The 23,824-nt window shown below is 44.8% G+C and overlaps 2 protein-coding genes across 2 annotated transcripts; one reads left to right on the top strand and one right to left on the bottom strand.

The window, feature by feature from the left end:
- Positions 1-4,624: 4,624 nt before the first annotated feature.
- SHBG (sex hormone binding globulin) lies at positions 4,625-11,616 on the bottom strand. Its single transcript, XM_042782462.1, has 8 exons — positions 11,521-11,616; positions 11,271-11,362; positions 10,910-11,099; positions 6,465-6,626; positions 6,097-6,256; positions 5,835-5,971; positions 5,018-5,225; positions 4,625-4,773 (listed from the first exon to the last, which is right to left on the bottom strand). The coding sequence occupies exons 1-8, from the start codon at positions 11,614-11,616 to the stop codon at positions 4,625-4,627; spliced, it is 1,194 nt and encodes a 397-aa protein (XP_042638396.1).
- A 1,891-nt stretch (positions 11,617-13,507) lies between these two features.
- Positions 13,508-14,692, top strand: SAT2 (spermidine/spermine N1-acetyltransferase family member 2). Its single transcript, XM_007952259.1, has 6 exons — positions 13,508-13,573; positions 13,735-13,786; positions 13,920-14,003; positions 14,092-14,193; positions 14,333-14,373; positions 14,525-14,692. Exons 1-6 carry the CDS (start codon positions 13,508-13,510, stop codon positions 14,690-14,692), a joined length of 513 nt encoding a protein of 170 aa, XP_007950450.1.
- The last annotated feature ends 9,132 nt before the right edge of the window (positions 14,693-23,824 follow it).

A 23,824-nucleotide genomic window follows, 5' to 3' on the forward strand; every position in this document is an offset into this window, starting at 1 on the left:
AATGTCATGAGACAAAGTGTATGTGAACTGCTGTATGGAAAGTGAATTTGCTCTGTAAATTTTCACCCAAATCACAATTAAAAAAAAAAAAAACTCTCTATGTGGGATCAAATTGATAACAGCAACTTGAAAAATTAGACCATAATTTTAGGGAGCAATGAGTTTATGTTAATGACGGAAGAACAACTCAGAAAAAGAGGGTAAGAGTGGTTGCACAACTCGAAGAATGTAATCACTGTCACTAAATTGGACATGCAGAAACTGTTGAAATGCTGTATGTTTTGCTGTGTATATTTGCAACAACAATAAAATAAATAAACTTTGAAAAAAGGAAAAAGAAACATCCAACGCTTATACTGTGACACATATAGCGTCACCATGACTTAGAATCAACTCAATGATAACTGATTGTTCAAGTTCACGCATCCCTAATAACTTGCCTCTCTTTCTGATATCCTTGACAGAACTAGCAACCAGGTTCCTTGGTTAAAGCATTTTAAGTGTCTACTTTGCTCCCAAGACCTCAGCTCTCCAGGGTCAGAACCAAGTCTTATTCCTCTTTAGACTCCCTGTGAACTGCCTAACACAGTGACTGGCAGACTATCAGCAGCCAAAAAATGTTAGTTAAAAGAAAAAAGAAAGAAACAGGGAGAGAGAGAGAGAGAGCGAGAGAGCGGTCCAGTGGATAGATATGGTGGAGTGAATGGACAGACCAGGCCTGGGGGCTTCAGGGTATGCTGTCAAGCTCTGGAAAAATTTGAAGGGATGTGAGAGAGGCAGGGGACACTATGAGGGCATTGTAGGTGCTCTTGGTGGGGGGCCAGCAAAGTCTGTGTCAAGGCAAAGTCAGTTGTAATGAAAGAGTGCAGACAGCTCTGGATGATAATCAGGAATCTTAGAATCTAGGCCAGGCTGGAGAAAGAGGTTGGGGGCACAGTGTCCTGACCAGGGAGAAGGGAGAAGAGGAAATCCAACCCTAGGGAGATTCCTCAAGGACACAAGGTCAGAAAGCCGTCACTCAGAACAGCCCCTTGGTGGGTACTCCAGGTCTTTAGTCCCTCTCCCCGCTGGCTCACAACCTTGGATTCCACGACTAGTTTCTTTTCATTATTCAGGTCTCTGCTGAAATGACACTTCCCCAGAAAGGCCTTCCCTGACCACTCATTTAATGATGTCCCTTCCCCCAACATCCTCTATTATATTAGGGGATCTTACTCCCTTTATAGCCCTAACTGCTATTGATATTATCCTGCTTGTTTATTTATTTTTTTGTTTATGGTCTGTTTCCCTGCCCCCTCTACTATTTGTGAGCTCTACAAAAACAGGAAGAAAAGTGCCTGGTACTTAGCAGATGAGGAGTTCTGGTGGTGCAGTACCTAAGGCATTTTACTGCTAACCAGAAGGTCCGTGGTTCGAACCCACCAGCCATCTGCAGAACAAAGATGGGGCAATCTACTTCTGTAAAGATTTACTGCCTGGGGGGTCGCTATGAGTTGGAATCGATTGGATGTCAGTGAGTTTGGTTTTTGATTTGATATGGAATATTTGCAAAATAAAATGGCAAAATTAAATAAAACTCATTGAAAGTGACTATCTTTGAAGAGTGAGAGGAGTTGGGGAAGTACTGTTTTTTTATATAAATCTTGTAGAACTATTTGACTCTTTAATATTATGTCTATGACACTGAAAAAATAGAAGGAAGAAGTTACAGAAGGAGGCTACTAGATCAGTTAGGAGGCTGTGGTAATTTTCAAGAAGAGGTGATAGTGGAAATGGAGATACAGAGATATGGTGTTCTGGTTACCTAGTGCCGCTCTGACAAGAATATACCGCAAATGGGATGGCTTAACAAATGAGTTTATTCTCTTACAGTGTGGAGGCTTTAAGTCCACGTTCAAAGGGCCAGGCTCTAGGGGCTGGGTGAAAGCCTCTCAATCTTGGGCTTCAGCTCTGCCTCCTGCTCCTGGCCCACTGGAGCTAGAGGTATTTCTTCACTCAGATAGCTGCTGACTGCTGAGGCTGCCAACCCAAGGTTGACAAGTAAAAAGGCACAGTCCCGATGTTACCAAACTACATGGCAGGCCATTAATTTAAGTCTATTGTAAGTCCCAAGGTCGGCAGAGCATGGCAGACAGCTGAACAACGGCATGGCTACATGCAGGGTCCAAGCGTGCCATAAGCTAGAAACTATCCCCAAGGCTTCTCCTTATATACAGGAAGCAGACCACATCCCAAAAGCAGCTACACAGCTGCTTGTGGTAGATCCCATCATGGAGTTGATTGCCATTCTCATCAAGGGGAATAACTACCACCAGCTGCCCAGCCACTCAACCAGGCCCAGCCAAACTGACATACAAATTTAACTACCACATATGGGTAGGCTTTTTTTTTTTTTCTCTTTTTTGGTTTGGTGGCATACTAGGGCAGGAATGCATGGGAAAGAAGGACACAGGGAAGAGGTAACTACAGGGAGGAAGTGGGAAGAGAGCCCTTACATTGTGGGGAAGTACAATCAATGCCAAGAAACAAAATGTGTATGAACTGCTGTACGGAAAATGAATTTGCTCTGTAAACCTTCACCCAAATTACAATTTTAAAAAAAATTTTTTAAAGCATATGGCTGCTAAAGGTCAGCAATTTGAACCCACTAGTTGCTCCACAGGAGAAAGATGAGGCAGTCTGTTTCTGTAAAGATTTACAGCCTTGGGAACCCTATGGGGGCAGTTCTACTCTATCCTTTAGGGTCACTCTGAGTTGTAATCAACTCCATGGTATTGGTTTTTTTTTTGTTTGTTTTTTTTTAATAGTAGGTGCTCTGGTGGCCTAGTGCCTAAGACATTTGACTGCTAACCAGAATGCTGGTGGTTTGAACCAGCCACTCCTAGGAAGGTTGGGCAATCTACTTCCATAGTGATACTGCCTCAGAAACCCAAGGAGGGGTCACTATGAGTTGAAATTGACTTGACAGCAGTGAGTTTGGTTTAGGTGCTCAGTAAAGATCAATTGGATGAATATATCCAACAGCCTAGGCGGATCCTGAACACTGCCCAGGAACCAGAGTTGGGTTTGGGCTCCCTGGCCAGGCTAAGGACTACTCTACAATACACTACTGACTGGGGCGGACAGCTGTAGACCCTGAAGACTTGAGATTGGGAGAGTTCAAAAAGGGACCTGAGACTTGCATCTTCCACTCCTGAGAGTCTCCTGCAACCTCTTTATTTTGGCATCACTTAGGTCCAGGCTGATCGCCACAGAAGGGGACAGAAGGTCCAGTAGTGACTCACCCTGTTGCCTGGGTTACTGGTAGGAAGATCCTTGTAAGAAGCCAGGACATTGGGACACTGAATTCTCAAGGGGTCTGGAGACTGGAAGAGAGATTAAGAGTTATTGAGAGGGTTGAGGATGGAGAGGGGGGAGCTGAGGGCTGGAGCCCCAGGGCCTCCTAGGGGGCTGGGAGTTTTGGACCAGGACACCAGCATTCCCAAGAGGGCTGAGGACTGGGAGCTGGGGGCTGGGAGCTTGGGCATGAGGGTTTCCCAGGGTCGCAGGGATGAGGCAAGAGGGCTATTCAGGGAAGGACTGGGACACCAGGATTCTCCAGGGCCTGGTACTGAGGCTGGTTCTCCATATTTTTTTACTAACAGAGATATTCCTGAATCTGTTCTTTCCAGCTGGGACCAGCACAAGCCAGCTCTTGTTTAATGGAGTAGAGACAAATTCGGCTGGGAATGCAGCAAGTGGACCAAGAGGAGGATAGAGGCAGCTTTCTCCCTCTGTTCCCCTCCCTTTTTCTTTCTCCTTGCAGCCTCCACCCCTTTTCCCAGAACCCCTGCCCCCATCTCTCCATGACCCTCTCACGCCCCCTGCTGCTCCTTCCCTGGACAGCAATGGCCAGTTCAAAGAGACTGATCAGCTGAGACAACAAAATCCACCTCTTCCCTTCCCTCCTAATCTCTTGGGACCAGCCTTGGAGGGAAGAAGCCAGAGTTCTAAAGGGAGTGGACGCCGGGGAGGAGGTGGGCTCCTGGGTCTCAGAAAGTGACCTGTATCTGATGTGAGTGTGTGTTGTATGTAATGTTTCTGGGTGGCTCAAACAGTCCACACTTGACCACTAGCCTAGAGGTTGGTGGTTCAAACTTTCTCAGGCAGGATAAAAGCCTAGCAGTCTGCTTCCATAAAGATTATAGCCAAGAAAACTCTATACAGCAGTTCTACTCTATAATACATGGCATTGCCATGAGTCAGAATTGGCTCAATGTTAATGGGTTTGATTCTTTTGGTGTGTATGTGTGTCCATGCATGTTGGGATCTCACCTAAGAAGTCAACACTTCCTCAAAGAAGCGTTCTCCGATGCCCAGACTAGCTTCTGGGCCTTCTAATCTCCAAACTTTCACACTCCCTTACACCACCTCTCAGAGTTTCCAAGTACACACTTTTTTGTTAGTCTTGGATGGATGCCTATCTTCCCTGTGGAACTGTGAGCACCAAGAGGGCAGGAACCAGGGTTGGTTTTGCTCATTAATATAACCCAATGCTTACCCCAATACACTGCAGGTGCACAGTAATATTTATTGAATAAACGAATGAATGATGGAATAGTCAAAGTTGTTTTTAGGCAAGGATTTAATGGGAGGTATCAGTGCCATGGCCTAGGCTCTGGGGACAGCTGTGAGTCCAGATGTCCCGGCTTCTGTTCAGGGCCTGGTCCATGTCCAGCCTCTGGTCTTGGGCCCAAAGACCATCCAAGCAAAAGGAGGCAGAAGAGGCTTCTCCTAGAGGGAGGTGGGACAAAAGTGCTATTAGGCAGCTCAGAAGGCTTCCCCATTATTCCAGTTCTCCCAAACTAAATTTTCAACTTCCTTCTTCCATTGCCCCTCCATCTGCCCCTTCTTGTGGCTTTTTCTTCTTTCCTCTCATAGGTTCCCTTTCCCTCAAAAATGCTCCCCTTCCCACTTTCTCGCCTCCGTTTAGTTGTTTCCAGTGGTGTGCTGAGGACATCAAATTTCACTCTCTTACCTGGTACAGCCCCCAGGAAGAGGCTCCCCTGAGGCTGGGCCCAGAGGTTGGAGAGAGGGTCAAGACCCAGGGGAGGCAGAGCAAGGACCTCCTCCTTTGGACCCTGGCTCACGACGACTCTGGTCATACCCAGCTTCAGCTGAAGAGGGAGTCCTGAGACCAGGGGCAGATCCAGCCCCGGCCCAGACCCAAGAAACAGGACCAGCTTCTGCAGAATGTGGGGCAGAGTAAGGAAGGAAAATATGAACCAGGAACTGTGACCACTTCTCACAGCCCCACCCCTAGTTGCCTTAATTCACCTCTTAGCCATATCTTCCACCTACAGGGTCATTCCTACCACTTAAATCCTGCCTCAATTTTCCTGGCTTCACTCTCTATGGAGTCCCTGCGAAAAAGTGGTGCAAACAGGTAATGTGCTTGGCTACTAACCAAAAGGTTGGAAGTTCAAGTCTATGCAGAGGTACCTCAGATGAAAGACCTGGCAATCAATTTCTGAAAATTCAGTCACTGAAAACCTTCTGGATCACAGTTCTACTCTGATACATATAAGAACATCATGAGTGGAAATTTGCTAGATTATAGCAACTAGTTCACTCTCTGGCACATAACAACAACAACAACAAGTTCACTCTCTAAAAAACCACAACCACCCCAAGTAAATCTAAGCAAAAGCTATTTGCTTGCTATGTATAGTTTCAAGATGTTTCCCTGTCCCCACAGTACCAACCATAAGCCCTCCTAAGGTTGAAATTTGGAGATGCCCCTTTCTTCCACTGCTCCCATCTTCCCTGAAGGCAGGTACAGTAGCCCCTCTTACTTGATCCTGGAGGTGGAGGCTAAGCCAAGGCGAATTCTCTGGGGTCCCAAGAGCAAGGAGGGGGCCAGTGCCTGCTGCCAGCTGGAGCCCTAGCTTGAGTGAGAAGGCCCAGGGTTCTGCATGAGGCTGAGGGATGTCTGAGGGAAGAAAAGATCCTCCTAAGGCCTCAAGGCTAAGGCTTCACGGAGGGAGGTGACTAGTAGTAGAAGGAGTTGGAAGAAGGCAGACATGGAGTTTGGCACGGAGGGAAAACAGCGTTTACCTTGGAGGTTGAATTCTCCATGAGTCCCTAGAGGGAAGAATATCCCAGGTTGGGAGTCTACCGCACAGTTCCTGATGCTAGAGGGGGCAGAGACTGAGGTCTGGGCCTGCTGATCCAACCAGATATCCCGGCGCAGGCAGCCATCCAGAGCAGGGACCAGCTGGGGGAAGAGGGCGCAGAGGTATGAGGATGTTGGAATCTTGGCAACTGAACCTCAGGCCCAGCCTCCCTATCTAGTTTCTTGCCCTCAGAGACACAAACATTTGTATTTACCCACCCAGCTCTCATTCTCTCCCCTCTTCTCTTCTGAAATGTGGACAAGGACCCCTGTGGCTACTGTTCCCACCTCTGTGATGCAGTTACTTTACCGGCAGACGGAGCTTGGAGGGTGGGAATACCAAACCCCCCAGTGCAATCTTCATGATGTGCTGAGGTTTTCTGGCCAGGGGCCCAGAGACCTGTCTCAGGCGCAATACCTCCTCCTGGTCCACCTCCAGTAGCACAGAGCCCCCATCGACCTTCACTTCTATCTGCAGGAAGGAGGAGAAAAACAGAATCAGGGCCCTAGAGCCTGCCTCCACAACTTTCTTCCTAGGCAGCCTATTGTTGTTGTTATGTGCCATCGAGTCGGACCCGACTCATAGCAATCCCTCCTTGGGTTTCCTTCTGAGGAGTGGCTGGTGGGTTTGAACCACCACCCTTCTGGTTAGCAGTCAAATGCTTTAGGCACTACACCACCAGGGCTTCCGTTTTCAATAATGGTTCATCTCATATAACAAAAGCAAATTATCAAAAGAGAAAATAAATAAATAGGACCTCATAAAAACTAAAAACTTTTGTTCATCAAAAAAGACCAAAAAAGACAAGCTACCAACAGGGAAAATATCTTCAGAAATCATATATCCAACAAGAATCTAATAACCAAAAAATATATGGAACTTTGATAACAACAAAAAGAAAAATAACCTAATCATAAAATGGGCAAAAAATTGAACAGACATTTCACCAAAGAGGACATTCAAATGACCACCAAACACATGAAAAGATGTTTGGCATCATTAGCCATCAGAGAGATGCCAATCAAAACCACAATGAGATACAATTTACTCTCTCACTAGAATGGCTGAAAGGAGCTCCGGTGATGAATGGATAAACAAAACATGGTACACACATACAATAGAATACTACTCAGTCAGTAAGAGAAAAGAAGTTTTTTTTTTTTTTTTTTTTTTTTAGGATTTGGGTGAAGATTTACAGAGTAAATTCACTTTTCATACAGCAGTTCACATATACTTTGTCTCATGTCATTGACCAAAATTTACAATGCAGCAGCTCCCCTCCCACTTCCTCCCCATAGTTACCTCCTCCCAGTGTCCATCCCTTCATACTCTTCGAGAGGCCCATTTTCTGCCAACCCTGTATATGATCTTGGATACACTCTCCATTTAGACATACATAATTGTTTAGCTTGTTCACCCATCTATCCGTCCCTATACCCATATTTGCTTTCATTAACAACTCAGTATTGTATTTACAAAGGGGTTCATATTTGTTGTTTGTACTGCCCATGTAACTCTCTCTGTCTTTCTCATCCTCAATGTTGCCATATTGGTCACTCACATTTGGTACATTGCCCTTCTCTTCACCCAAATCAATATTTATCTCTATCTAGCTAACAGCATTCCCTCCCCTTCCCTCCCACCCCTGGTAACCAACAAAGAAAATGTCCTCCAATATATAAACATTTCCTTAACTTTTACAATAACGGACTAATACAATATTTGTCCTTTTGTGACTGACTTATTTCGCTCAGCATAATGTCCTCCAAGTTCATCCACGTTATGCGGTGTTCTGCAGATTCTACATTATTCTTTAGCGTTGCATAGTATTCCATTGTGTGAATGTACCAAAGTTTGGTTATCCATTCCTCAGTTGTTGGACATCTAGGTTGTTTCCAAGTTTTGGCTATTGTAAATAGTGCTGCGATGAACATCGGCGTGCATATATCTGTTCTTGTTATGGCTCTCACTTCTTTAGGGTATATACCTAGTAATGGGATGGCTGGGTCAAATGGTATTTGTATCTCCAACTTTTGAAGGAATCGCCATACTGCTTTCCACAATGGTTGTACCATTTTACAGTCCCACCAGCAGTGTATGAGAGTCCCAATCTCTCCACAACCTCGCCAGCATTTGTTATTGAGAAAAGAAGTTTTGATACATGCTTCAGTATGGATGGCGCACAAAGACACTATGCTGAGCAAAATAAGTCAATCACAAAAGGACAAGTATTGCATAATCTCACTTACATGGAAAGACAAGAAAAGGCAAAACTATTGAGACCAAAGTTTATTACCGATTACCAGGAATGGGAGGGAGGGAGTAAAACGGCATTAATGATAATGGAAAAATAATATTAAGGGTAGGGTTGCACAGCCAATTATTGTAATTGCTGTTAATAAGTTATATACCTATAAAAAGTTGAATTGGCAAAAGTTGTGCACGAGATAGATTTACAGCAATGACAAAAGGAAGAGCAGCTGTTGAGGCTGCTTATGTACAAACACCTCATGGGATTTGGTTCTTTGGTTTTGAGGTTTAGGGTCATGGTTTCATGGGGCATCCAAGTTAATTGGCCAAATAACATGTTCAGTGCTTCTGTTCTACCTCCTAGTTCATTATGTAGTGCCTGAGGTCTTAAAAGCTTACAAGTGGCCATCTAAGGCACAACAATTGGTCTCTAGTCACCTGGAAAACAGAAGAAGAAGGAAAGTCAGAACTAGGAGGGGGATGTGGAATGTGTGACTAATTGCCTCCATGAATAACTCCCTCCTTTGCCAGGAGATCAGAAGAACTGGGAAGTGCCTGGCTACAATTGCTGAATATTTTGATCAAAGATTCCATACAAGAATCCTGATAAAAAAGGAGAAAATCCAGAAGAGAATTTTACGGATTCTAGACCCACCAGGCACTCCTCGGAAGGAAGGTTGGGCAATCTACTTCCATAGTGATAACACCTTGGAAACCCAAGGAGAGGTCATTATGAGTTGGATCCTAGTCAACAGCAGTGAGGTTTTTTTTTTTTTTTAGTTTAGACTTTCTGGAGTCACAGAAGGTGGATGAACCCCTGAAACTATTGCCCTAGACAATCTTTAAACCTTAAATCAAAGTGACCCTTGACGTCTTATTAAAATCCCAAAATAGTTTAGCTTAACTAGTAAAAAAGGGTTTGTCCCAAGCATTATACTTGCAGAAATGGCATGGGGGCTGTAGCGTTTGACTTACTGTAACTTCACAAGTGGGGAGGAGGAGCAAAATCGACATCAACAGCCCAAGGCTGATTCCTATGAGGCAGAGATCAGACATGCCACCACCCTCCAAACTATTCACCAGTTCTGACACCAACCATCCCTCCCATGGCACTCTCTACTTCTCTATTAGGTTTGATAATTCATTGCAATGGCCACACAGAACTCACAGATAATGCTCATGATTATAGGGTTTCTTAGGGAAGTAACAGGTTACAATTCTCGATCTGGAACACTCAGGATATAGTTTTTTGATTAAGACAGCCTCCCCATAGCCTGCCCAAAAGCAGGTTTCTCTCTGGCCCTCAGCCCCATGGCCTGCTTGGGTGTTACAAACTCTTCTGGCTCTGCCAAAATATGACTAGAGGTACCCCACTCTGCCAGTAAGCCTCTGCCTACAGGCACTCAGCTTTCTTCTCCACTCACTCAGTGGGTCAGCAAGCCTAGGTCCACAGATAAGTGCTTGGAGACCCTAGGCTGCCAACAATCCTCCTGTCTGAAGGCATTCAGCTATTTCACTCTGTGTGCCGGCAAGCTCATCATGCTGTCTCCTGTCATGTCTCCTGGTTCTGCTGCCACCATTTTTCTGCTGCTGTTTCTCACCAAAGTGTTACAGCTCTCCCTATGTCTCCTGGGTGAAGAAGAGTTCATGCAGGGATCTCAGGTCCAAAGACCTGAGATCCACTCCTGGCTTCTTTCTTGATGGTAGTGAGATCTGCCCCACTACCACCACCACCACTTTCTGCCTCTGGGATGGCAAAACTGACCAATCCTTTTATACCTCATACACTGACCAATCCTCATATACCTCATTTGCATGGTCTTACTCCCATAAGGGTGCCATGCATCTTATTTTTATTATTAGCAAGCTCCCCAGTTCCCTTGGTGGGGCCACAAGCACTTCATGTTTGCATAATCTCACCCAGTCCTTTGGTGGGAATTACAAAGACTACGGGCTAGAAGAACCACAAGGAGCAATTCACTGCACCACAATGTTCTTCCCCACCCCCACCCCACAATGCTCTTTCAAGAACTGCCTATATGAGATCAAACTGACAAGGGCAACCTCAAAAGACTGGATAGGAACCATAGAGGGCAGTGACTTTATGTCAATGAGGGAAGAACAACTAAGAAAAGGAAGGTGAGCATGGTTACATAACTCAAAGAATGTAACCAGTGTCACTGAATTGTACATGGAGAAATTGTTGAATTGCTGTATGCTTTGCTGGGTATACTTGCAACAACAACAACAAGATAAATAAAGTTTAAAGAAAAAAAAGTCAGCTGGTATCCTTAGCTTACTCAGGCTTTGCCACTTATATGCAGACAGAGCCTCAGAGTTTCCATCTGAAAAACAGGGACAAGAATAGCTATCTCATGGGGGGGGTACCATGTGGGTTAAATGAGATGACAATGATAAAAAGATGCCTGATAACTTAACTCCATTCTCCTTCGTCTTTGGAACAGCTCTAGACATCTCGTCTCTTAGGACCAGTGCTGGCTTACCTGGTGCCACCTCCCATCATCCAGTCGGGGCCCGGTGCCCACTGTAAGTTGGGCCCAGTGATTATGCAATTGGATCTCAGGTCTGCCATCCCGAAGTCCCAGCATAAACCAGTCATCATTAGGGTTGGTATCCCCATAAAAAATCACTCCCTCTGGATCCCATGTTCGCAGCTCAAAGGAGGATGAGGTTCTGGAAGGACATAGAAGAAAGGACTATGTATGGCTATGCCCTTTGTGGGTGAATGTGGAGTTGGGGGAGGTGGAGTTCAGAAAGAAAGATGGCAGGGCAGGGAGACAGGGAAAGGAGAAGAGCTGACGAAGAAAGAGGGGGGCTGGGTCAAGGGGCTGGTTGACGCCATACTTTGTGATCTTGCTGATGTCAAAGGTGATGATGATGACAGGCTCGTGTCCTGGGCCATTGTTGAGATGCAGAGCAGGAGAGTCCTGAGTCCTCTATCAGAAAAATGAAAAAGCTGATGAAAGGACATATACAGACAGACAGGGAGAGGCCCAGCTGCTGGGCCAGAGGAAAAGAGAAGGGAAGAGGGCAGAGCTGAAGCGTAGCTCATTTAAACACACACATGGGCTCAGTGCTTGTCCCACCGCTGTACCTGCGTGGGGAGAAAAGGTCTCAGAGCCAGTACCTGGTGAGTGTGAAGTGGCGGCGGCGGCAGCAGCAGCAGCAGCAGCAGCAGCCGATGCACCATGGTCTGTGCACCTCTTCCCTCCATAGCCGGCTTCCTTCTTCTCTGTGGCTCAGATAACCCAAGGGAGAATGCGTGGGGGAACAGGCAGTTGTGCGCACAAGTGGTGCGGCCTTAAAGATTGGCCACGGGAGGAAGGGAGGGAAAAGAAGGCAGGAGACAGGGACACTGACTCTGCAGCCCCTTTGGGGCCAAATAGGGCAAGAGACAGGATCCTTCCACAATCTTCCCCCACTGGAGAACATTTACGAGCTGGGAGAGGACACCCCATTTCCCTTCCACTCTCTAGAATATGATCTGGGTCCTTCTCGTCTTCTACTCCCCTGAAGAGCCTGCTTCCACAGGCCTCAAGTTTGGAAATTGTCCAGCTCCAGCCCTGCTCCCCAAGGATGGTCTCCATCAGGGCAACAGCTGAGGCATGGAATCGCAAACATTTAGCTGGATGACCTTGGGCAAGTCATGTCACTTTGCGTTTCAGTGTCTCTGTAAAATGGGGAAAATCATAGCTACTTTATAGGGTTACTGTGCATGAGGATTATTTGAGATAATGTAGGCATAGTGCCTAGCCTCAGGATTTTCCCAGGCCTCTGAGGCTTGCTTCACAGGAAGACAGTTCCCTCTTTGTACAATTCAATGGATACTTTCCCACTCCCTCTCCTCACTCCCAATTATCTTCCCTTATCAGCTGCTCTGGGCTCTGTGGGAGAAAGATGTGGCAGTCTGCTTCCATAAAGATTTACGGCCCTGGAAACCCTATGGGGCATTTCTACTCTGTGCTATAGGGTGGCTAGGAATCAAAATGGGCTAGATGGCAACAGACTAATTTTTTTTTTTCACCCGTTTGTTACATGGCCTAACATTTTACCTGGAGAAGGCCTATTACTCTCTCTCTGATCCATGTAAAAATTCAACTGGCCAGCAGAGAGGTTACACTTTGAGCTACACAAAAAGCTGAGGAAAAAGTTTTCAGAGCTGCAGGTCTTAGGGCTCAACAGTGTGTGTGTGTGGAAGGGGGAAAGCAAGAGGACAGAGCAAAGTAGGCACCCACTGCATACTTCAGTTAAACAAGGGGGGCTACTTTTTGTTTGGGGGACATTGAGTTTATGTTAATGGTGGTGGAATAGTTTGCAAAAGAATAGCGATAGTGGTGTCGCAACATGAAAAATGTAACGTCATTGAATCGGAAATGTGGAAGTTGTACTAGTGAATATTCAGGTATGTATATTTTCTGGTGGCGTAGGGCCTAAGGCATTTGACTGCTAACCAGAAGGCTGGCAGTTCAAACCCGCCAGCCACTCCTTGGAAGGCAAATTGGGCAATCTATTTCTGTAGTGATACTGCCTTGGAAACCCAAAGAGGAGTGGCTATGAGTCGAATTCGACTCAACGGTAGTGAGCTTGGTTTTCTTTGGTTTTATATTTTCACCACAATTTTAAAAAAGAAAGTATTTTTAAAAAAGATGGGTCGGGGGTCATTTTTGAGTGCCTCCCACCGAGTCTGGTGCACACAGACACCAACATGCAGACACCTCCAGTGGCCTAGCCTTGATAGCTGCGGGGGCACGGGGCACCCAGTCACAAGACCCGGCGATCAGGGGCGGGGCCGGGGGAGGGGCTGCGCCTCCTCTGTAAGCTGATTGGTTGGCGGTGTGTGCTGGCTGGGGCAGAATTTAGGGGCTACCACGACTGTGTGACCACCTCTCCGGGCCACGCCCTCTGCCGGATCACAGATCACCTTGTTCCAGGAACCTGGCCTCCTCTTCTCCAGTGCCCACCACTACCCCCTCCGGCTTTTCTGGATAAGAGCTTGTAGGCCCTTTAAAGGGCCCGCTTGCCCTTCTCCCAATCCTGCAGGACGAGGGTCCTGGATTTTGGTTCAGATCGCGGGGAATGGGATGGCTTCCGTGCGGATCCGAGAGGCCGAGGAGGGAGACTGTGGAGACATTCTGAGGCTGATTCGGGTGAAGGCCGTGGATTGGAAGCCAGGGTCGCAGAGGGGGGCTGAGTGGCATGGCCGGAAGCGGGAGGGGTGGGAGGAAAAGGGGAGGAGTGGACTTGGGGCCCCACTAGGGGATCAGCAGAATCGTGCTGCCCTCATCTAGATACTGTCCTCGCTCCATAGGAACTGGCTGAGTATGAGAAACTCTTGGATCAGGTGAAGATCAGTGAAGATGGTAAGGGTTCGGTACCTGGGTACTGAAGGAGGTTGGGGCGGAAGTGAGGAACGGGTCCCTAGTCAGCAGCACCTGGTCTGGCCTCCTCTCAAGATCTTTTTCTTCTGTCTCTGATCATAACTCTAATCTACAGCCCTGAGAATAGATGGTTTTGGAGAGAACCCTTTCTATCACTGTGTGATAGCAGAGATTCTTCCGGCTCAGGATGAGCCACAAGGTAGGCGCATCCAACTCTCCAGTCAGTCTCCAAGGCCTTTCCCCCATACTCCTGGAGGCCTTACCCTTCCTTTCTCTTTCTCTCTCAGGGCTGCATGTGGTGGGCTATGGGCTGTACTATTTCACCTACAGTACATGGAAGGGACGCAATGTGTATCTGGAAGACATCTACGTGATGCCGGAATATAGGGGTACTGGGCTGAGCTGGGGAGGGAGCAAAGCAACCCACAGACCCCACCCCAATCACCTGTCCCCTGATCCCAGACTACAGCCTTTTCTGGTCACTTTCAACTCAAACAATCGCTCTTTTCGCCTTTTTCCCCACAACAGGTCAGGGGATTGGTTCCAAAATAATCAAAAAGGTGGCTGAGGTGAGGAAGGCTGTGAGGGTCTGGCTAGGATAGGGGTTACAAACTAGGTTCTGGAGAAGCAAGGGTATATAGGGGGCACCTGAATTAAAAGGGGCGAGAAAGCTTTTTCCTTTTTTGAACCCAGAAAAGTGACTGATGTCTTCCCTCACAGGTGGCCCTGGATAAGGGCTGCTCCCAGCTACGCCTGGCAGTACTGGACTGGAACAAGAAGGCCATGGATCTATACAAGGCTCTAGGAGCCCAAGATCTGACTGAAGCAGAGGGCTGGCATTCCTTCCGCTTTGAAGGAGAGGCCATGAGAAAGCTGGCAGGAAGGTGAAGATCCCTTGAAGATCTTTCTAGTTAAGTTTCTCCCTCCGCCCCCCAGATCAAGGACTCCTCAGATACTACCTCCATAGTCAGAGGCCTCTCGGAGGAAGGGTTAGGGGCAAATATTCCTCAAGCACTGAAAGGTCAGAAATGAGGGAGGGGCTTTTCCACCGCTTTGTTGAGAGTGAAAAATAAATGATAATGACTACAGCCTCTTGTGGTGTTGGCTAGAGGAGTTGATGAGATGATAATCTCAAGCCACTTTAGGCCCTTTCATGAGTGTTCTGACCAGTGAATGTTGCTACTGTGCCCAACTTGATTTTCATACTCAGCGGGCCAGAGTCTTGGCTCTGGCCAGTTGAATATAAGGGAAAAGAAAGCTGAATGGGCTGAGTCTGGAGAGGGGCCCAGCTTGGCCCGTCAGGCTTATCTGCCATGTTTGGGACCCAAAGACCTCAAATACCTGAAGCAAGCGTCGCCTGGATGCAGGACTGAGGCAGGCAGGGGACTAAATAGAACAGACTGCCACCTAGTGGTATTATTTGCTCTGGTGGTACAGTGGTTAAAGCATTCTGCTCCTAACCAAAAAGTGGGAGGATGGAACCCACCAGCGGTTCCTGTGGAGAAAGGTGAGGCAGTTTGCTTCTGTAAAGATTATTGCAGTCTTGGAAACCCTGTGGGGCAGTTTTCTTGTCCTGCAGGGTCACTGTGAGTCAGAATCAACTTGAAATCAGTGGGTTTGGGAAGGAGAATTGCTACAATGCTAAAAATCAGGTTAGCTAACTAATGCTTTTCTTTTCCAGTGTCACAAAGTCTTTATTTTCAGTATGGCATGCCTTTTGTTGAAAAAAGTTCAACAAAACCAAAACAAACTTTTAGGATCCATGAGGACACAAGGAGGTTTATTTCTTCCCAACTTCTATGATATTTTATTATACAAGTCATGCAAGTTTGTTGTGGAACATTGGGAAATACACATAAAAATACAGTCCATGGACTGACTGACATAATCGCTATCAACCCTTTGGAATTGATTCATCAGATGTTTTACATATATACGTATATTTGTACGTATACACACATATATAGTAAACGCTGCAAAAGCTGGAACTTGTGTAAGGCAGAACTGTGTCAAAGAAGCTGGAAGGATGCATGGAATAGCAGAGATAGTAGTTGCCTCTGGGGAGAGAAATTGGATGGCCAGGGGACAGAGGAAGGAGAGATTGTTTTTCCCATGTATCATTTTGGGTCTTCTGAATTTTGTGCTATGTCCGTATGTTATTTCTTCAAAATACAAATAAATAACACTTTGAACATTAATGCAGGAGAAAAAGATATAAATTAGGAAACATTTCCAAAATCTATCTGGGTTCATCTTGTTTTGTCTTTGGTTTTCAGAGTTTGTTTTACGTTATTCCTCTTACCTCGACCCAGATCTTACCAGCTCTTCTTAGGGTGTTCTTGTACTCCAGCGCCCCTCTAGTCCACATTCCTAGGCTCCTGCCCACTCTTCACTTCATTGTTGTTGTTGTTATGTGCCGTCGAGTCGGACCCGACTCATAGCAACCCTTCCTTGGGTTTCTGAGGCAGTATCACTACGGAAGTAGATTGCCCAACCTTCCTTCCGAGGAGTGGCTGGTGGGTTTGAACCACCAGCCTTCTGGTTAGCAGTCAAGTGCCTTAGGCACTATGCTACCAGAGCTTCACTGGCCTCCTATAAAGTGATTCTGTTAGGCATTTGGGATGATTGGTATGGGATGATAAGAGTTCTGTCAATTACAGGGAGAATTGAAGGTATGGCTGGAGGGAGGCTTTTAAAAGGGAGGATAGAGAAAACCTAATTCAGATCTCTCTCGTTGTCTCTCCATATCTCTGTGTCCCCATTTCCACTCTCTCCTCTTTGAAAATTACTACAGCCTCCTAACTGATCTAGTAGCCTTCTTCTGTAACTCCTTCCATTTTTTTAAGTCATAGATATATATTAAAGAGTCAAATAGTTCTATAAGACTTGTATAAAAAAACAGTACTCTCCCAACTCCTTTCATTCTTCATTTTTGATAGAGTTTTATTTAATTTTGTGAATACCTCCATATCAAACCAAAAGAACATAGCCATCAAGTTGATTCCAACTCTTAGTGACCCCCATTAGGTTTTTGAGGTGGTAATTCTTTATGGGAGTAGATTGCCCCATCTTTTTTCTGTGGAGCAGCTGGTGGGTTTGAACCAACCAACCTTCTGGTTAGCAGTGAAATGCCTTAGGTACTGCACCACCAGAGCTGCTTATTGCAAACTCAGAATATCATTCAATAATGCTGTTTCTTGATGTTTCTGGTTAGGTGTTAGCTACTGACTTCCCATGGTTGAAGAGGAGCACTCTTTTAACCCTCATCACCCAACCTCCTCCTATATTTCTACTATAAAAACCCATTGCCATTGAGTTGATTCTGACTCATAGTGACCCTATAGGACAGAGTAGAACTGTCCCATACTGTACATAAAAAACTAATACTCTTCCCAGCTGAGCCACGTGGTATATTATGATTGTTTTTATTTCTTGTACCATTTTTCCCCTGTAATTAATACTTGTATTCTGTTTGCTTAGCTTTCTATGTACAGTATTCTAACTTGTCTGAAAATTCTCCCTCACTTGTGATAATCTCATCTCAGAATGTACAAACACATAAGGAATTTTATCTATTTCATCTTGAAGAACTCTTCTAAAGCCTGCATACCTGCTTCAGTCTAGAAAGGTTGATCTTTAGGTCTTCCACACTGTTGACATCTCTCTTCACTTCCACCCTGGGGATTCCCTTTTGCCTGTCTCTTGTGTTGATCTCCTATTTTCTGGAACCTCTGTCTTCATCTTTCTTGGTCTACACTCTTATCTTGATGGAGCTTCTTGAGAAAGGGTATCAGGGAGATTAATTTGTTGGGACCATATAAGTCTGAAAATGTCTTTGCTCTACCCTGTATGACCACATGGCTGGGTATAAAATACTAGAATTGTTTACCCTCACAATTTTGAAGGTATTCCTCCATTGTCTTCTAACTTTTGGTGTTGCTGTTAAAAAGCCTGAAATCATTCTTACTCTGTATCCTTTGTAGGAAGCCTGTTTTTATGTTCCTGCCCAACACCACCACAGCTTTTAGCAATGTCTTTTCTTCTCTAGCATTCTGAAGTCTTACATTGAAATGTTTTAGTGTGGTCTCAGTGGATCCTTTCAATCTGGAAACTTATGTCCTTCAATTATGGGAAATTGAATTATTATATACTTTTTATGATTTTCTCCCCTCCATTATCTCCATTGTCTCTTTCTGAAACTCCTGTTATTCTTATGTTGAACCTCATGCACTAGTCCTTTAATGCTCTTATATTTGTCTCTTTTTTCTATCTCCTTCATTGCTTGCTTTACTTTCTGAGAGATTTCTTACATTTTCTCAGTCTTTCTATTGCTTTTTCATTTTTGCTTTCATGTTTTTTAGTTTCTAAGAGCTCTTTTCCATTCTCTGCATTTTTAAGTATTCTGTTTGGGGTTCATGGATATACATTATTCTCTCTCTGAGGATATTTATGATGTTTTATAGAACTTTTTTTTCTCCTTGCATAGACTGTGTTTCTTCTAAACTATTCTTTATCTTACTCTCTTTTTTAATTTTGGCCCCTCTTTCATTTTAGAGGCTTTCCTCAAGTGTCTGTTAGTCATTAGTTGTCTGCTCATATTTAAAGTGGGGCACTAAAGTAGTAATTGGAAACTATATGTGTGTAGATTGAAAAATGAATAGGGTCCATGATGGAACTCTGAATCACACCAGTATTAAGTGACTAGAAAAAGAAGAGTGCTTCTGAGAGCAACTGAGAGAAACAGCAGAAACTGGGGTGATAAAATTGGTAAGAAGACTATCATCAGTGATCCTGATAAGGAGTAGGGAAAGAGGGTTAATGAAATTAAGTGGGGAAGATTATCAAGAATGTTGGCCATCTGAAGAGTTTAGATTTGTACTATTGCCTTAGTTATCTAGTGCTGCTATTACAGAAATACCACAAGTGGATGGCTTTAACAAACAAATTTATTATCTCACAGTTTAGGAGGCTACAAGTCCTAATTCAGGGTGCCAGCTCCAGGGGAGAGCTTTTTCTCTGTTTTGCCTCGGTTTAGGAAGGATGTCCTTGCCTCCTTTCAGTATCTGTGGGCCTAATGTTCTTTGGAGGTCTCCATGTGTCTTGGCATCAATCTTCCCTTCGGTCTAGTAGATTCCCAGCATAGAGACCTGGGTCCAAAGGACACTTTCCACCCCCAGCTCTTCTTTCTTGGTGGTAGAAGGTCCCTCTCTCTCTCTCTGCTCATTTCTGTCTCCTTTTATCTTTTATAAGAAAAAAGGTAAGGAGGTTTGCTGGTGCAGTGGTTAAGGCATTTGGCTGCTAACGAAAAAGTCAGTGGTTTGAACCCACCAGCTACTCTGTGGAAGGAAGATGAGGCAGTCTGCTTCTGTAAAGACTTTCAGCCTTGGAAACCCCATGTGGGTGCTATGACTCAGAATCTACTTGATGGCAGTGAGTTTGATTTTTGGTTTGGAAGATAAAAGATAATGCAGGTCATATCTCTAGAGAAACTCCCAGGGCTATGACCTGATTTAGGTTACTACATTCTTCCCTAATCCTCTTGTAAGTGATTGGCTGATCACATCAGATCACATCATGTGGGATGATTACAGCATTACATAACTGCCAAATTTACATCATTATATAACTGCCAAACCACTGAGAATCATGGCCCAGCCAAGTTGACACATATTTTTTGGGGACACAATTCAATCCATGACAACTATTAAGCAACAGGGAATGACTAAAGAAATAGCATCACCCCCAACTTCCAAGCCTTTGGCACCAACAATCCTCTTGGGTTTGACTTTTTCTCTTCTTTTGCTCCAGTCTTTGTTCATTCAAGTAAAGGATGGGATTGAAAAAAGGAGGAGCAGATAAAGGAATGGTGTGTGCAGGAGGCCCAGAGGGGAGTGTATAGTACATCTGAGATACTGAAAAGAATCTAGAATGACTGAAACAGACTTGGAGAGGAAACATGGTTGGAAGGATAGGCTTGAACTAGGGCTTGGAGGGCTTGAAACATAATTAAAAATGTGTGCTTTCTGCCAAGAGCATTTTAATTTTCTCCTACAAGGCTAACTATGACTAATATGCTAATGACTTCCATATTCACCTGTGGTAGTTAATTTTGTGTGTCAACTTGGCTGGGCTTGGTTGAGTGGCTGGGTAGCTGGATGCAGTTATTCCCCATGGTGAGATTGGTAATTAACTCCATGGTAGAATCTATTGGAGCAGCTGAGTGGCTGCTTTGGGTATGTGGTCTGCTTCCTGTATATAAGAAACAGCTTTGGGATTGGTCTCCAGCTTATGGCACGCTTGAACCCTGCATGTGGCTGTGTCATTGTTCAGCAGCCTGCCATGCTGTGCCAACCTTAGGACTTTCAATGGACTTGAATTAATGGCCTGCTGTGTGGTTTGGTAACATCAGGACTGTGCCTTTTTACTTGTCAGCCTTGGGCTTGTCAGTCTCAGCAGCCAGCAGATGTCTGAGTGAAGAAAAACCTGTAGCTCCAGTGGGCTGGGAGCAGGAGGCAGACCTGAAGCTCAAGGTTGAGGGGCTTTCACTCAGCCCCTAGAGTCTGGCACTTTGAACTCAGACTTCTAGCCTCCTGAACTGTGAGAATAAACTGTTTGTTCAAGCCATCCCATTGGTGGTATATTCTTGTCAGAACACCCCTAGGTAACCAGACCACCACCTCTCTAGCTATGGTTTCTGCTGGGCCACACACCTGTGTGTCCATATAACTCCAGGACACTGATTCTCTGTACAGGGTATACAGTGAGTTGGAACTCATTCAGTGGCACTTAACAACCCAATCTCTGACTTCATAAAGCTTATAATGTTGTGACTGAAGAAAGATGAGGCCAAAATAATGCACAAATTATTAATATTACAATCAAGCTTTGACAGTGTAAAACAGGGGACCTAAACTAGTGTGGACATAGTGAAAGGCTAAGGAAATGATATTTTAAGCTGGAATCTGAAAGAGAAATTTGCTGAAGATAGGGAACACCTCCACCTCAATGTCCCACAGGCCCCTCAAACTCAAACTGAAGGAGTTCAAAACAAAATTCATTAAACTCGTCACCTTCTCCCAACTATCGCTTCCTGTGTTCTTTTTTCTGTAGTTGGCATCATCATTCACTGTGTAACCCCAGTTAGAAATCTGAGAGTTGTCCTATGTTCCTGCCACTTCTTCACTGGCTCCTAACCCTACCCTACTCCAACCCTTCATTACCAATTCTTGATGATTCTCCTTCAAATCTAACAAGTTCAAATTCAGCTTATATCTCTGTTTCTCATAGCACTAATCCAGGTAGGTCTTCTTCATCTCTCTGACTGGCTACAGCTCTTTTTAAGTCCCAGTGCCTTCAGGACAACCCTTACTCTTCAATTTATTCACCACAATGGTTAAATGCAAATATTATTAAATTACACTACAGCTTGAATTCTTTCAATAGCTGCCATTAATGATAAAATAGAAGCCATTCTTTTTAACCTGACTTACAAGTCTGTTCTGGTTACTTAGTGCTGCTCTGACAAGAATATACCACCAACAGGATGGCTTGAACAAACAGGAGTTTATTCTCTTACAGTTCAGGTGGTTAGAAGTCCGAGTTCAAAGTGCCAGGCTCTAGGAGCTGGGTGAAAGCCCTTCAACCTTGCACTTCAGCTCTGCCTCCTGCTCCTGGCCCACTGGAGCTACAGGCTTTTCTTTACTCAGACATCTGCTGGCTGCTATCTGCTGAGACTGACAAGCCCAAGATTGACAAGTAAAAAGGCACAGTCTTGATGCTACCAAATCACATGGCAGGCTGTTAATTCAAGTCCATTGAAAGTCCTAAGGTTGGCAGAGCATGGCAGGCTGCTGAATAATAACATGACTACATGCAGGGTTCAAGTGTGCTATAAGCTGGAGACCATTCCCAAAGCAGTTTCTTATATACAAGAAGCAGACCACATCCCTAAGGCATCTACTCAACTGCTCACAATAGATTCCACCATGGAGTTGATTACTAGTCTCATCATGGGGAACAACTATGACCACCTGCCCAGCCATTCAACCAGGCTGAGCCAAGTTGACACACAAACCCAACTACCCCAAAGTCCTTCATAGTCTAGCTTTTTGCAGCCCCCAATTTCATGCCAAATGCTAGTTTAAGCTAATTGAAGGACATCCTTTTTCTGCTCCTGTTCACATTATATTCTTTGTTCTGTCAAGAATACTCTTGCCACAATTTTCCTCTAGCAAACTCCTCATCCCTCAAATATCAGTTTGTATCACCTCCTTTGTGTGGTCTTTCCTGATCATTCTTAAGAATAATTGGTCATCCATCCACCTATGGACAACTGATCATTGACAAAGAGCCAAAACCCATTAAATGGGAATAGATAGTCTCTTTAACAAAGGTGCTGGCAAAAGTGGATATCCATTTTCAGAAAAATGAACCAGGATCCATATTTCTCAACATATATAAAAACTAATACATGATGGGTCAAAGACCTAAAGATAAAAGCTAGAGCAATAAAGATCATCAAAGAAAAAATAGGGAGAAACTTAGGGGCCCTAATACATAGCATAAATACACTATCGAACATAACTAAAAATACATAGACAGCAGAAGACAAACTAGATGACTGAGACTTCCTAAAAATTAAGCATTTATGTGCATGAGAAGACTTCACCAAAAGAGTGAAAAGAGAACTACAGACTGGGGAAAAAAATGATATATTAGACAAGGGACTAATCCCTAACATTTATAGAAAACTTCAACACCTCAACAGTAAAAAGGCAAACAATCCAATTAAAAAATGAGCAGAGGACATGAACAGACACTTCACCAAAGAAGACATACAGGTAGCTAACAAACACATGAAGAAATGCTCACAATCATTAATCATTAGAGAGATGCAAATCAAAACAATGATATATCATCTCACCCCAGCATTAATAACAAAGTTTAAAAAAAAGCAGGAAACAACAAATGCTAGAGAGGGTATGGAGAGACTGGATCCCTCATACACTGCTGGTGGGACTGTAAAATGATATAGCCACTGTGGAAAGCATTATGGCGCTTCCTTAAAAAGTTGGAAATAGAAATAGCGTATGATCCAGCAATCCCACTGCTGGACATATATCATAAAGAAATAAGAGCTGTGACATGAATAGATTATATGCACACTCATGTTCATTGCAGCACTACACAAAATAGCAAAAAGATGGAAACAACCGAAATGCCCATCAAAGGATGAGTATATAAAAGTATTGTACATGCACACAGTGGAATACTACACACTTTTGGTTTTGGTTACTCTGTGCTGCTCTAACAGAAAATACCATTAATGGATGGCTTGAACAAACAGGAGTTTATCCTCTTACAGTTTTAGAGGCTAGAAGTCCAAGTTCAAATTGCCAGGTTCTAGGAGTTGTGTGAAGGCCCATCAGCCTTGGGCTTTAGCTCTGCCTCTTGCTTCTGGCTCACTGAAGCTGGAGGCTTTCTTCACTTAGGCAGCTTCTGGTTGCTGAGGCTGACAAGCCCCAGGTTGACAAGTAATCGGGCACAGTCTCAATATTACCAAACCACATGGCAAGTCACTGACTCAAGTCTAGGAAGAGTCCCAAGAGCTGCAGACAACATGGCAGGCTGCTGAACGATGGCTCGGCTACATGCAGGATTCAAGTGTGCCGAAAAGCATTCCTAAAGCTTCTCCTTACGCACTGGGAGCAGACCACATCCCTAAGGCAGCTGCTCAGCTGCTCACAGTAGATTCCACCATGGAGTTGTTTACCAGTCCCATCATGAGGAATACTACATTCAGCTGTCCAGCCACTCAACCAGGCCCAGCCAAGTTGATACCTTAATTACCACAACATTATAGAATAATGGTGTATCTGCAAAACACCTCATAACACGGATAAACCTAGAGGACGTTATGCTGAGTGAAATTGTTGTTGTTGTTGTTAAGTGCCGTCGAGTCGTTTCCGACTCATAGCGACCCCATGCACAGCAGAACGAAACACTGCCCGATCCCGCACC

This window comes from Orycteropus afer, unplaced genomic scaffold (assembly GCF_000298275.1).
Source record: "Orycteropus afer afer isolate SDZICR_OR568_19922 unplaced genomic scaffold, OryAfe1.0 scaffold00330, whole genome shotgun sequence".
Lineage (NCBI taxonomy): Eukaryota > Metazoa > Chordata > Mammalia > Tubulidentata > Orycteropodidae > Orycteropus > Orycteropus afer.